Below are 14,967 nucleotides of genomic sequence, written 5' to 3' on the forward strand. Positions count from 1 at the left end.
TTTAAAGCATGTAAGCATTGCAGGTCTCTCCCTCCCTCTTTCTAAAACTATAAAGCCTCTTTAAAGCTGTTTAAATTGTATTAGAGTGCTGAGTGCTTTGAGGTCAGTAACAAGGCCCTTAAAATCTCTTTCGGGGAAAAACCTATATAGTCAGAATAGTAAAAGAGTATCCAAGAGTACCCAAACAACTTCACTTGTAAAATGAAAGACAATTAACTTCAATGTTAATTAAAAATGTTGTAAAGTAGTTGCTCGGTTGTATGTACATATATGTGAAAGAATAGAGTTAGTGGCATATTTCATGATAAGTCCATCCGTCCATCCATCCATCCATTTTCCAAACCTGTTGTCCTATAGGGAGCGGGACATAATATGTCCTAAAACTTAAATATTACATTAACTGTTTTATTTTCTGTGGGATTTATCATTTTGGGGAGGACATATAATCCCGATTTGTGTGACTTTGTAATTTTGTAATAACTTTTTGTGGTCCTGGTAAACCCTATGGGGACCAAATGTCAGGTATCTCCTACATTTTTATCTACAAATCCTTTTTTGGTCCCCATGAACAAAACAGCTTATAAATCACAAGTGACGTTTGTTGAGTGAAAAAAAAAGACATTTGAGTGTGATGAATGCTGTCAACCCTACAATTTTTGTCCAAAAGAAGAGATTTTTATATTTTTATTTTTTCAAATTTTCACATTTTCTTCTCATCAAGCTGTAGAAAATGTGCAAATTATGTTATTTCTTGGGTGTCCAAATTTAACATTTTTATTAGATTTTTTGTTTTTTTTAATAGGGAAAAATCTGGGTTGCATAAATGAGGGTACTGAGTTGCCAGCAGAATTAGGGACACATCAAAATATTTCATTTTTGCATTTAATAAATATAATAATATTAATAATAACAATACATTATTGTTGTTGTTGTTGTTGTTAAGTAAAAATAAGGTATTCATGTGTTATGTTTATGGTTCATTTTATGTTATGCAACAGTTAGAATTTCTCAAAAAATAAAGGGTTCGGGTTGTTTTAGTAGTTCATGGAAGGTGTCTATAGTGAGAAAGTGAAGGCGGGGTCTACGGTTCAGTGAACGGCAGAACTGATCAACAGCATTACTTCACATCACAACTCATGAGCAGCAAGATTTGACGATATACAGTCCTGGATGTACTTTAAGTATCCATTTTCTTTTGTTATTTTTTGTTTTTTTCTTCTGACATCTCAAAACTTTAAATCTCAAGTTTTGTCTTGAATATATCATTGTGAATTAGGATAAAACCATGTGCTTTACTATAGAGTGCGGCACTGTGGCATTATGGCAGAGCAAATGTTGCTGTACTTTTACTTCCAAGAGATGAAGATACATTCGTTTGGATAGAAACTATATTGAAGGAAAGCGGGAAGTCATCAGAAACAACAAACAAACAAACATGGAGACATTTACAATTCAAGATATGCTCATCAATTCCACTGATATTTATAAAATACTATGTGGATTGGGAATCGGGAATTTGTCGGAGTGCAAAAATGACAGTGACAGCACGCTCGAACCAAAAGGTAAAAAATAAACTTTATTTACATTTATTTATTAGTCCTAAATGCATATTATTTACATTTAATCATAGTTTACTTTTATTATTTTTATATATTTTCCTGTGCATCAGAGCATAGCTCAGGCTTTTTGTGCTGGGAAATTTGTGAACGAGCCAAGACAAGCTTCGTCTTGCAGCTACAACTTTGCCTATAAGTAAATGTTCAAAAGATACATAATTTGCTTGTTAAATCTTGTAAAATATGGTATTCTCATCTCGTTTGTCAGATATGAACCAGACTGTTCGGATCGTGCTGTATGTGTTCATCTTCCTCCTGAGCTTCATAGGGAACAGCCTCATCATCACCGTCCTGGTGCGGAACCGGCGGATGCGGACGGTCACGAATCTGTTCCTGCTGTCTCTGGCCGTCAGTGATCTGATGTTGTGTGTGTTCTGCATGCCCTTCACACTCATCCCCAACCTCATGAAGGACTTCATCTTCGGCAGCGGCATGTGTAAAGTGGCCACGTACTTCATGGGTGAGTCATTTTGATATTTGTTGTCCACACTTAACTTTCTGCAGCTTCTTTAATCAGATTAATAGCTTAAAAGCTAAAGTTTTAGCTTTAACATTAGCTTTAATAGAATATCTCAAGTAGTGACAAGTAGTTTGTTATCTGAAGTGAATATTGTCCATACCTCCCCTTACAAAATCTGCAATGATAACAGCAGTTTCTGCCAAAACACCAGTTAAAATTAGTCCAACTTTAAATTAATATGAGATCTCTCTCAAATAGTAGGCTATAATGTTTTTCAGAATTTTTTGGTTTGTTTGTATGATGCCAGTGGTGCCTAATACCAAATTATAATGGTTTTATTGAAGTAATAATGGTAGTACTCGTGAGTTCTACACATTTGGTCTGTAACTTTTTTTTTCCTCTTTCAAAATATGATGATACTCCTATGATTATTCTCTTTGTAAATAAGTTGATTCAGATGACAGCAGATCATTTAACATACATGGACTTCATCTTGAATCAAACTACATAGAAATGAGATGTGATTCAATTTTCTTTCCTATAAACTAAAACTATTTGAAGGCTACGTAGATGCTGTTGTAATGTAGCCTGTATAGTTAAATTTGCTATTGTACAAATATTGAACTGTGAAATCTGTGAAATTTTTGTTGTGACAGTATTAACTGTGTTATTCTGTGAGTATATATGAGTATCATGATGATACACTTCTGTGTGAGAATGTCTAGGTGATATTTTCTGGTCTGACAAGCATCTTTGTGCTGATAACTGAGAAATCTGATAACTTTGTACACGAGAGAGGCACACTATATACGGTCACCTTACAAAAGGAAATGCCTAATGTTCCAGCTGCTTTTTTTCTTGCATTTGGTTAGTAAAAAAAGGCTGATTTAGATTCATTATTATTCATTAAGGGGCTAAAATCACAAACCACAAACATAGTGAAGCTTGCACTAATAGTACTAAAATGCATTTTATTATATTGTAAAGCTCAATTGTAACGGCAAGAGTTTTTTTTTTTCAACCTTGAGATTATACAGTTTATTCCAAGGTACATCCATTTTGAATTCATATTTATGACTTGTTGAATTTTGTGTAACAATTCTGAAAACTATTTATAGCCAGTTCCATATCCACTCTTCCAGATGTTGCAAACAATTTATTAATGAGACAATGCCACTGTCTCTGTATTTGATGCATCAGCATGTTTTATGTGTTTGTTTTGTGCTATTCTGTAATACTTGTTCATGATAAAGCTGACTTAATTTACATGCTCTGTTGTTATTACCGCGTGGGTTTGTTAACATTGCTGTCTAATTAACTGCTGTCCTACCCAGTAGTAAAGGGAGCAGTGTTAAGCCATTAAGTTTATTAACAGTCCGTGCCTTTGTTATCAGGACTTAGAGTTAGTTTGTTATGAAGTTTTCCTGTCTGTTTTCACTTTTGTGTTTACTGTTGTTTATAGAAGCATATATATATATATATATATATATATATATATATATATATATATATATATATATATCAGACCTTCTGAGAATCAGTACTTTAACAAGCCCAGATTTATTTTTGTATGTGCAATTGAGTTCTGTGTATCCAAACACAGGTATTTCGGTGAGTGTATCCACATTTAACCTTGTGGCCATCTCTCTGGAGCGGTACAGTGCTATCTGCAACCCCTTTAAGTCCCGTACCTGGCAGACGAAGTCCCATGCTGCAAAAGTCATCACAGCCACTTGGGTCGTGTCTTTTTTGCTCATGCTGCCTTATCCGATAGGCAGCACCCTGGTGCCTTTCATGCGCAGTAACAATAGCACAGGCAACATGTGCCGCTTGGTTTGGTCCAGTGAAGTCATGCAGACCTGGTAAGATTTATTAGGACTGTGTGTGTGTGTGTTTTTTTTCTTTTTGAGGATAAGGTGTGAAAGGAATGGGGACTAAAAATAAAAATTATGTCATCATCTATCGTCATGTTGTTCCTAACCTGTATGCTGTTATGTTTTCGGCAGCAGTTATTTACACTAAGTGTAAAAAAAAATGATGTTATTTATACTGCGTGTAAATAGTGGTAGATACTGTTTGCACTAAGTATAAGTGCAAATAGGGATTGATGATATTCACACAAAGTGTAAATAGAAGTAATATACAGTACTGTTTGTTCTAAAGGTAAAACATCTGAGTTATTGATGGGCGGAGTTAGTGAAAATTGCCTTTGCTAACAGAATGATTTGCGCTCAGTGCGAATTGACACTATCTTTATCTGTGGAATACAAAGGAAGACATTTTAAAAAACGTTCACGCTGCTCTTTTTCATACAGTAACAGTTTATACTGACCATGTATGTTAACCCTTACAAAAAAGTATACTTCAAGTTCATTTTATTAAGTACACTTAAGTAAAGTTCAAGTATATTTTTAAGTATACTTTATGTAGCAAGTAATATCAATGTACAAGTGGTATACTTGTAAGTGTACTATTTAAGTATTACTTGGGACTAAATTGGCCCACTTTTTAGAGTATAAAAGTGTACGTTTAGGTATACTTCAAATGTGAACAGTAAATTTGGCGTACACAACTACGTTTTTAAACTATTTTAGTAGTTTTATACTGCAAGTATGCTTTTACGTTTTCTTTAAGTGAACCTACAGTAACATGCTACTTATAGTTTACTATTTATATATTATATTTGCACTTTATATACTCCTATTAAGGTATACATTTTTATTCTTGAAATATACCTTTAACTGTTCTTTATTTTAACTCTTTCCCCGTCAGCGTTTTTTTTTTTTTTTTAAATTGACAGCCATCACGAGCATTTTTGATCATTTTCACAAAACTTTCATGGGCCCTAGAATATTTTGTTGTATGAATATCTGAACGTACAATATATTAAAAGAAATAACAGAGGTTGTCAACCCATGTTTGACTTCTTTTTCTCTCTGTCTGTCTTTTTTAAGGTATGTTTTCCTGTTGCTGATACTCTTTCTCGTGCCTGGGATCATAATGATGACAGCTTATGGCCTCACCTCACTCGAACTCTTCAGGGGAATCAAATTTGAAATGGCTAATAGGAAGTCAAACAGAGGTATGGGGAAAAAAACTTTCTGACCTTAATATTTAAAACGTGGAATTATTGTATAAAAGCCTTTTAAGTTGAGCTGTTTAATCATAAAGTCAATTTGTAGGACAACCCAGAGGGCTATAATGTGCACTTCAAGTGGAATCGAAAGGGGCATGTTGTTGTGACCATTGCGGAAACTCTAAAATGAAACATAAACATTTAGTTGTGCTAACATGTATACATAAGTGATAGAAATTAATTTTCATCCATTTGAATTCACATGTAGTTCTATGGGTTTATTGTTCACAATATAATTATTTTGTTTTGTGTAGGCTACATGCATGTTATGTTTCTTGACTTGAACGTGTCGAATGTTAATAACGAATGGCCAGGTGCTTTCCCAGGTGCATTCAAGGCAGCGTAATTGCCCATGGGTTACCTCAATTTTTTTTTAAATTCATAATTAAAATAAATAAATTAAATGAAAATAAAAAATAAAAACCTGTGATTAACACTTTGAAAGAATTTTAAGTCAATAGAGAATTTTATTCTGCAACATAATCGTCATTACCGTAATTACACTTGAAGCTGTTCACATCCTCGGAATTTTGTGTTTCTATGGCAACACTATCAATGACAAAATGAATCTGCAGAAGTCAGGTGGTACAAGTCGGAGCTCTCAGAAAATTACAAGTTGCAATTACGAGTTTTACGAGGGCATGGATGCTAACTCGGAATCTTGTAATTACGGTAATTCCGACATGGTGTTAGCGAACCTCTACTTTGCAACCGTTAAAAAATTATGTTCTATATAGTATGAATATGGGTAGTATGAATGAAAATCGGATGTACTACATTCGCCATGTTGTCACTGTCACGTGACCTACCAACATCATTTGTGTTGATTCACTGCCATTTACATCTCCTCTCCCGTGGCTTCATGGGATAGTCTTCATAGAACAGCCATCCAGGTACTTTTTGCCTACTGGTTCCGGATATACTACTCTATGGATATACTATACTAGCATATACTATATACACTACTCTATAGTATGGAAGTAGGCTTAAACGGACATATCGTATGAGACGAAATGAGAAAAACTTTATTCTTTAAACACCGTTTTCATAAAATGGCTGGTTATGAATAATGTGCAAAATAATTATTTCATAATTGTTGAATATTTATTTACCTTGATTGGCCCTACCTACTGTGTTCTCCTTTTTGGCTGACATTTATTGTCTGGATATATTCATACATTCATTCATTATTCATTTATTTTAGCATGTTAAATAAGCAGAGGGCAACGGCTTTGTGACCAACCTGAAAGTTCTATGCGACTAACACTAAATGCAAACTGCAAAATGTATATGCATTAGTCAGAGATAGTGGAGAAGCTGCTTTAGGGTTACATACAGAACAGCTCTATCCTAAGTTACATAATCATGGTTTCATCCTCACTTTGCTCACTAGAGAAAGAATACGGCACGTCCAGTCTGAAAAATGGCGATAGCGATGGCTGCTACTTCCAGCCGTCCAAGAGGAAGCGCGCCGAACCCGTGCCGCTCAGCAACCCAAAATCCAAACTGAGAAGGGTTTGCAGCAACAGCCCTACAGCAAACCTCATGGCCAAGAAACGGGTCATACGCATGCTGCTGGTGATCGTGGGGCTGTTCTTCCTCTGCTGGACACCGATCTTCGTTGTTAATGCCTGGCGAGCCTTCGACAGACGTTCGACCGATCGTCTCCTCTCAGGAGCACCAATATCCTTCATCCACTTGCTGTCCTACACATCTGCCTGCGTCAATCCCATAGTCTACTGTTTTATGAACAAACGCTTCAGACAGGGCATTCTGTCGACATTCAACTGCTGTAGGGATGATTTTGATGAAGTGAGCAGGAGCAGCTTCCGACGTAGCACCAGAAGAGCTGGAGGGCTGGGAACGCTGTTTGGAGGAACCGGACAGGCTGACGGTAACACGCAAACCTCAGGAACGCTTACTAGGCTGACTGAGACCAGTATCCGTGGCTCAGCACAAGCATAATTGACACTCATCAAACCTAGAAAATTTCAGCCTAAGAACCCATTTTGGTATAACAAGAAGTATATCTAGAGGAAAGTCTGAAAAATATGATATCATTATCAAAATCGTTCAGAGCTTGGCAGGGCCGCGCACAGACGTTTTGGGGGGGCAGGTGCTCAAGTTAAAAAAGGCACCCCTCTTATAATTATTTATAAAAAGTAAAGTTACATATTGCTGATCATCTTTTATTAATTACATTATTTAAAACTACACACTATAGGGCTGTTATACCAATTAAATGAAATCAGTATTAATCCATCTTACCATTAATCAAAATCCATTTACACTTACAATTTTCTAAATTGTATTATGAGATTATTGTACTAAATATAACATTTTGAAAATAGAAATATGACAAGTTGGAAAATGTATGAAAAATGAAATACTATTATATATTAAACTAAAACTGACAGTAGGTGGTGGCAAGTCGTAATAAGTGAATGATAGAATCGTTTATTCAACCGATTTGTTCAAACCAGCTGATTCATTCATGAAAGAAGCAAGTCTCTATTGACTTTATGAATGGGTCATTGAATCATTGACTTCCCTGATTTGTTTAATCATTCAAGAACGAAACACTGCTGTGTGTTGCTGGGAGACGCAACTACTCTGCTTTGTTTGGAACTATTTTTGTTGGCCCAATAGAGCAAAAACTCAACTCAAACTCAGAAATCAAAATTACAACGTTGTGTCTAAAAATAAATGTAATGTTTATCGAACGGTTTGTAAAATTAATATTACATTTTGCAAATTGCGCTTATATTTGGGAAAATAGCACTCCTGCTCGTGTGATATTGCTTAACTATAGTATGCTATAAACAGAATACAAGAACTCGTAAGGGCAATTCATATTTTGAATTTTAGCGGCATTTTTATTCATAGCATTTTCGACCTTACACAACTTTATTTTACGTCAACAGCAGACTAGTTTGTTCATTGTTAAGCTTAATGCAGGGCTATTGCCTAAGTTAGACTGGCTGTATTGAGATGTTTTAATATTGATTAATAAACAGTGTCGAAGTTTAGAGCAAACACGACAGTTACCTGGCTGTCACCAATGAAGGCACGTCTGTGAGATGTGGATGCTGCTCGCTTGGTGGCTGTGACAAAGGATGTTGGAGAGTGGGAGTCGCATTATTATTAAGAATAAGTTGTCGGCACATGCTGAGAATTGATTGAGAATGGATGCCATGGTGCAAATTTAAACACAAACTAAAATATAAAATAAAAAAATGTCTTGCAAAAAGGGTACTTATCTAGTCCGAGTTCAAAAGGGCAGGTGCTTGAGCACCACTTGGGGTCTATCTGTGCACGTGCCTGGAGTTTGGCGATGTTTAGTAAAATGGCTGCTAACTGAAAAGAGACTGATTGTACTGTTGATAAATGAGAGCACAAGCACATAGACAGTGGCTGCCAATAGCATCGAAATGCTGACAGAATCTAGTGCTTAATTTAAGTATGTCACTGTTAAACAAACAGAAGCATCAAATGGAGCAAGACTTTGTCTTCATTTCGGCTCTGACTTATAAATGTTGAGATTTTTATAAAACACAAGACTTTATAAATAAGTTTGTCCATTTGGCTCTCTAATTTTCTGGCTCACCTAGAAGACAAAGAGGAATTCCTTTGCTTTTCTTGGTATTTTACTTAATTTTTGTGCGTGCGTGTTATGGTCAAAGCAATCTTCCAGATGTTTTTAGAATATTCTAATAGTTCTTTTAAATACACTACCATTCAAAAGTTTGTGGAGTTGGGAAGATTTTTTAAAAAGTTATTTAAAGAAGTTTCATATGCTCACTAAGGCTGCTTTTTTTGTTTGTTTGTTTCTGCATTTATTATTGTGAAATATTACAATTTAAAATAAGTGCCTATCTTAAAAATAAGTGTTTTCTGTCTTAATATATTTTAAAATGTAATTTATTATTGTGATGCAAAGCTGAATTTTCAGCATCATTAGTCCAGTCTTCAGTGTCACATGATCCTTCAGAAATCATTCCTATATGCTTTGCTGCTCAAGAAACAGTTGAAAACAGTTGAGCTGCATAATACTTTTGTCGAAACCGTGATATATTTTTTTCAGAATTCTGAACAGAAAGTTTTGCAACAGTGGAAAAGTCTTTACTGATCTGCTAATGCATCCTTGCCAAATAAAATTATTAATTTCTTTTCATATATCTTACTGACCCCAAATATTTGAACGGTTGTGTATATATCGGTCATCTGAGATCAGTTTGGAGATGCTTAAGAGTGTACACTGGCCTGTATTTGATATTTTGTTCATCATATCTGCTTCAGTAATGACCACACAGATATAATTCTCTGTTTGATAAATGTATGACACACACTTACACTATCTGTATAGCAAAACCTCTTTGGATTTATTGCCAATACCACATGCAAAAATGTGTAAACTCTGTACAAAATGTACCAGCTTGTATCTGTGTCCATAGGTGGATGTGTAGCATTAACCATTTTCTTCTAGGAAAGTACACAGTCATGTCTTTATCTTGCCGTACTGTTTGTACTCTGTGACATAGAGACTGTCCTTATCATTGCATGAGACTTTTAACACCTGTTGCGCACTTCAAAAGAACCTAGTCAAGGCTGCTTCTAACATCTGGGATATTTTCACCAGGACATATGGTCATTGACTGTATTTGTTTGTTTATAATATTTGTATATGCCAAACTCACATTTTTAATTTGATCTCTCAATGAAATAAACAATGATGTCTTATTTTAATAGCATACTCATAAAATAATAAGCCAAGATGTTATAACGCACATTTGTATGGTCCTCGATACTGACAACATACTGTATGTCTATACTCACTTACATTGACACATTAAACCTTGTAAAGTATTAATCATCTGTCGAATGTCTGTATACCAGGAAATTTAACCACCCAAAATAATAAACATCTGCTTATTAAAGGAAATATTTCAAAACCCTGAGGAGATTCACATATGCCAGTCCACATATCATCTAATAATGAATATTTTAGGAGTTCTTTGTATGAAATACAACCTGGGGGTCGGACCAAAATGTTCCTATTGTGAGTTTTATTTCAGTTGCGTCACTGTATTTTTGTGAAGTGGATATATTAAAAGTGACTTTTTTCATATAGTTTTCATTGTTTTATCAGGCAAAATGTAGGAAGTCAATTATTTTGAAAGATATAAAGATACTGACAAAACGGGATGCTCTTGTATATACTATGATATGGTTTACTTTAGCAGCATGTGGTGGATGCGCCTGGTTGATGGGATGAAAATTCTGTCATCATTTTCTCACCCTCATGTGGTTCAAAACCTGTATGACTTTCTTTATTCTGTGGAACATAAAGTAAGATATGTAAAAATATGTCTCAGTGTTTTTGTCTATACAGTGTTAGAATGACTTTGAAAAAAACAGCCAAAACATTCTTTAAAATATCGTCTTTTGGACTTTAGTAAATGATGACAGAACTTTTATTTTTGGGTAAACTACCCTTTTAGGGAGCAAAACGCTGGCAAATATGCAAGTTAAATCCCAGACTACAAAATAACTTTGTGAGATCAGGCTTGCTTTATGTAATCTATCAGCTGGATAAAAAGTAGTCTGCGAAATGACACATAACACAGAGTGACCCAATAAAAACATCTGTGTTGATCTAAATGGAAATGTTGTTGGCTGACAGTGTGGTGCTAAATATTCAAAAACATTGACAAATTGAGAAATTCTTGGCAGTTCCAATGCAATACAGCAACCTAAAAATGAGCTATTTCAAGATGATTTTAGTATGCTTTAGTAAGTATAAAGTTATCAGAAAGCCTGTTTGGGGTCTTTTAAAGAGGTCATGAAATGAGAAATCAAATCTTTTGACATACAAGAGGTCATTGCACTATAAAAATATTCTGTAAGTTTCAGAACTCAAAACTTCCTCATAGTCCAAAAAGAGTTTTTGCTGAAACCAAGCTGCCAAAATGACTCGTTTCGGATTTTGTCTCAGTATGACGTCATAGTGCGACGAAAGACCACATCTGCAGTAGAAAATCAATGCCTACTGTACATCGACATCACTGCCTCTTTAGCACCGGCCACCGTTTTGCACATCATTTAGTAGTAAATACCAGAGACGCAATGGCCCATTTCAGGGGTTGCTAAAATTACAACTTAAAATCAGCCGGAGCTAGAAATGTATCTTCATATTTACAGATAAAGCTTCATATTACAAGTAGACTATTTGGCATTGGCTGTGGTCATGACATGAATATTCTGTATCCATTACATCCAATAGCTGTGACAGGAATCTTTGGGACTGTAGCATATTCTGAAGCTAAAGGAACAACTGGAGCTGCAGCAACAGGAACCTTTGGGATTCCTTTGATGACGAGCACTGGAACTGCAGCGGTTTCTGAAGTGGCCATGTACCTCTGGGAAGGTCTGGTACCATGTCGGTCGAGACAGGAAACTTGGGGACTGGGGTGACCATGACCAGGAACTCTGGGACCATAGCGGGTTAACTTAAAATTTACTTTTTGTTAGAGCCTCTTGGGCAACTGGGGAATGTGCCGTGAAGCTGTCCTAGTACATTTAATCTATTTTGACCCTGAAAAGGTACGTAATTTTTTTAAAAACATTTTTTAATCCATCGCTTTTAGTACAAAGATGGCTTTGTAAGTTTGTTAAAGGGATAGTTCACCCAAAAATGAAAATTTGATGTTTACCCCCAGCGCATCCAAGATGTAGGTGACTTTGTTTCTTCAGTAGAACACAAAAGTTGATTTTTAACTCCAACCGTTGCCGTCTGTCAGCCGTATAATGCAAGTCAGTGGGAACTTCTACTATAAGGCCGTGTGTCCACCAAATCGTTTTTAGCCAGCTGAAAACGCTAGGCGCTCTGCTGAAAACGCCTATCTGTGAGCGCTTGAGAGCGCTTCTGCAGCGCAGCGTTTTTTTACGTTGAGACGCTTTGTTGCTATGATATGGAATATTTGCGGCACTGTTACTTATAACTGATTTTACAGGTAATTTGTTTCAGACTAAAAATGTTCATACAATGTGAAATTACTTGCTATGTTTTTTCGGAGACCAGCAAAATTAATTTCTCATTCATTTTGTTCCGTTCTCTGCTTGTTAATGTCGTTGTACGGTTGTGACAGTTGGTCGGTGTAGTATTTGTCCCGCCCCTCCTCCACTCTGATTGGATGGCTGGCTAAAAAGTGACAGTGATGAGCGCAGCGTTTTACTCAAAGTTGAACATTCTTCAACTTGAGGCGACCAGTAAAAAACGCTGAGCTCTCAGCGCTTGAGCGTGAAAAAGACGCTTAGCGCCTCGTTACGCTCATGGCGTTAAAAAAACGCGGCGTTCCCATTGAAAACAATTAAAAAAGTACGCTCGGAGCTGGAAAAAACGCTCTGGTGGACACACGGCCTAAGAGTAAATAAAACTTGCATAGACAAATCCAAATTAAACCCTGCAGCTCGTGACGACACATTGATGTCCTAAGACACGAAACGATCAGTTCGTGCGAGAAACCGAACAGTATTTATATCATTTTTTACCTCTAATACACCACTATGTCCAATTGCGTTCAGCATTCGCTTAGTGAGGTCTGATCACGCTCTGACAACGCGCTGTCTCGCGCTTATACTTCAGTGACAGTTAGACATCACTGCCGTTGTCAGAGCGCGATCAGACCTCACTAAGCGAATGCTGAACGCAATTGGAAATAGTGGTGTATAGGTTGTTTGCACATGACGTCACAGCAGCAGCGTGAATGAGTCTGGAGGGCAGGGAGTGATGTTTCTATATAGGAATCCTATCAAAACCTCAAAATTCGCATGTTTTGCGTCGTTTATGGTTGCTCAAATCGATAAAATCGAGAACCCAGAAGGTGTTTATATCGTTTACATAACTTATACCGTTTTTTATAACTTATTTCGTTTTTTAACTTTAAAAGTTGTCGCCTTTTATAGCGTTTTGCGTCTGCTGATACTTGCACTGGGGGTAAGCAGATAAACATCAAATTTTCATTTTTGGGTGAACTATCCCTTTAAGACTGTCAAAATACACGTTTTATTTTTCAGATTTTTTTTTTTGGTTTTTTTTCTTAAACAAAAACAGATATAACCACTTGAACTAAATTGTTACATCTTTTGTGTTTGGGTATGTTTTAACCTGAAAATGAACTGTGGATTTATACATAAAAAAATGTTTTTGTTGTTTTTTGTTTTACATTTATTAGTTAGATTTGTTTTAAATTACTGCTGTGAAATGCATTAAAATAAAATGAAAAAATAAGATGTATTAATGTGTTAGAGCAAAAGTTCATAGTCCAAATAGTCTAAATTTGAAAAAGGAAAGAGGGTTTGGAAAAGAGAAAGCCCACATTTCACTTTGCTGCCACCTATTGATGAAGTATTGCAGCATGAAAAGGAGATTTAAGCTGTTTATTATAATCATCGTTTTTTCATATGAAAGAAAAGTAAAATGAATATATTTTGTTTCAAAATATTTCAGAGTAATATAATTGATGTTTTGTTAGAAAAAGTCAATGAGTTCATGCTGGTAATTCTCATATTATATGTCCTTATACATTTAATCTAATGATATACTATATTCAAATAAAATTTCTCATAAAACGTGATAAAAATATATATTTTCTTGCATCACACTGGTTTTTGCTGTAGTTCTTGAAAAAATTGAAATTTAAAAGCATTTCTCAATTTTTAATTAATATAAAGGGAGTAAAAGTAAACTTTTGTGCATTCACTCATTAATGAGAAGTTAGTGATTAGATACAATATGGCTTTAGTTAAAACATATGTTATGACTGTTTTATAAGCTTACGTTCCACCAAACAGACCCTGGAATGCAAAAGGTGTAGTTTTTGGTAACACTTTACAATATGATTTCATTCCTTAATATTAGTTAATGTATTAACTAACATGAACTAACAATGAGCAAACCATTTGTTACAGTATTAATTCAGTATTTATTCTAATCTTTGTTATTTAATCTTTGTTTAAAAGACCTCCGAAGAACAGGCGAATCTCAACATAACACCGACTGTTACGTAACAGTCGGGGTGTACGCCCCCAATATTTGCATAGCCTATGCCAGCCCATGTTCAAAGCATTAGACAAGGGCAGGACGTCTGGATGTGCACAGCAGAATCATCAGACTAGGTAAGCAAGCAAGGACAACAGTGAAAAATGGCAGATGGAGCAATAATAACTAACATAATCCATGATTACATGATATTTTTAGTGATATTTGTAAATTGTCTTTTTAAATGTTTCGTTAGCATGTTGCTAATGTACTGTTAAATGTGGTTAAAGTTACCATCGTTTATTACTGTATTCATGGAGACAAGAGCCGTCGCTATTTTCATTTTTAAACACTTGCAGTCTGTATAATTCATAAACACAACTTCATTCTTTATAAATCTCTCCAACAGTGTGTAATGTTAGCTTTAGCCTGTTAGCTGCAGCCTAGCTACTATCAAACTCATTCAGAATCAAATGTAAACATCCAAATAAATACTATACTCACAGGAATCGATGTATGCATGCAGCATGCATGACGAACATCTTGTAAAGATCCATTTGAGGGTTATATAAGCTGTGTGAACTTTGTAAATGCACTGTATTATAGTTGACAGCTCAGAGGGGGCAGGGAGCGTGCAATTTAAAGGGGCCGTAGCATGAATCGGTGCATAGTTAATGATGCCCCAAAATAGGCAGTTAAAAAAATTAATTAAAAA

The 14,967-nt window shown here is 35.5% G+C and overlaps 1 protein-coding gene across 1 annotated transcript; it reads left to right on the forward strand.

Moving 5' to 3' along the window:
* Positions 1-1,080: 1,080 nt before the first annotated feature.
* On the forward strand, positions 1,081-9,048 carry cckar (cholecystokinin A receptor). The gene is made up of 5 exons (XM_048185254.1): positions 1,081-1,562; positions 1,825-2,076; positions 3,680-3,938; positions 5,031-5,158; positions 6,606-9,048. The coding sequence occupies exons 1-5, from the start codon at positions 1,436-1,438 to the stop codon at positions 7,175-7,177; spliced, it is 1,338 nt and encodes a 445-aa protein (XP_048041211.1). The 5' UTR covers positions 1,081-1,435; the 3' UTR covers positions 7,178-9,048.
* Positions 9,049-14,967: the final 5,919 nt, after the last annotated feature.

This window comes from Megalobrama amblycephala, linkage group LG3 (assembly GCF_018812025.1).
Source record: "Megalobrama amblycephala isolate DHTTF-2021 linkage group LG3, ASM1881202v1, whole genome shotgun sequence".
NCBI classification, from domain to species: Eukaryota; Metazoa; Chordata; class Actinopteri; order Cypriniformes; family Xenocyprididae; genus Megalobrama; species Megalobrama amblycephala.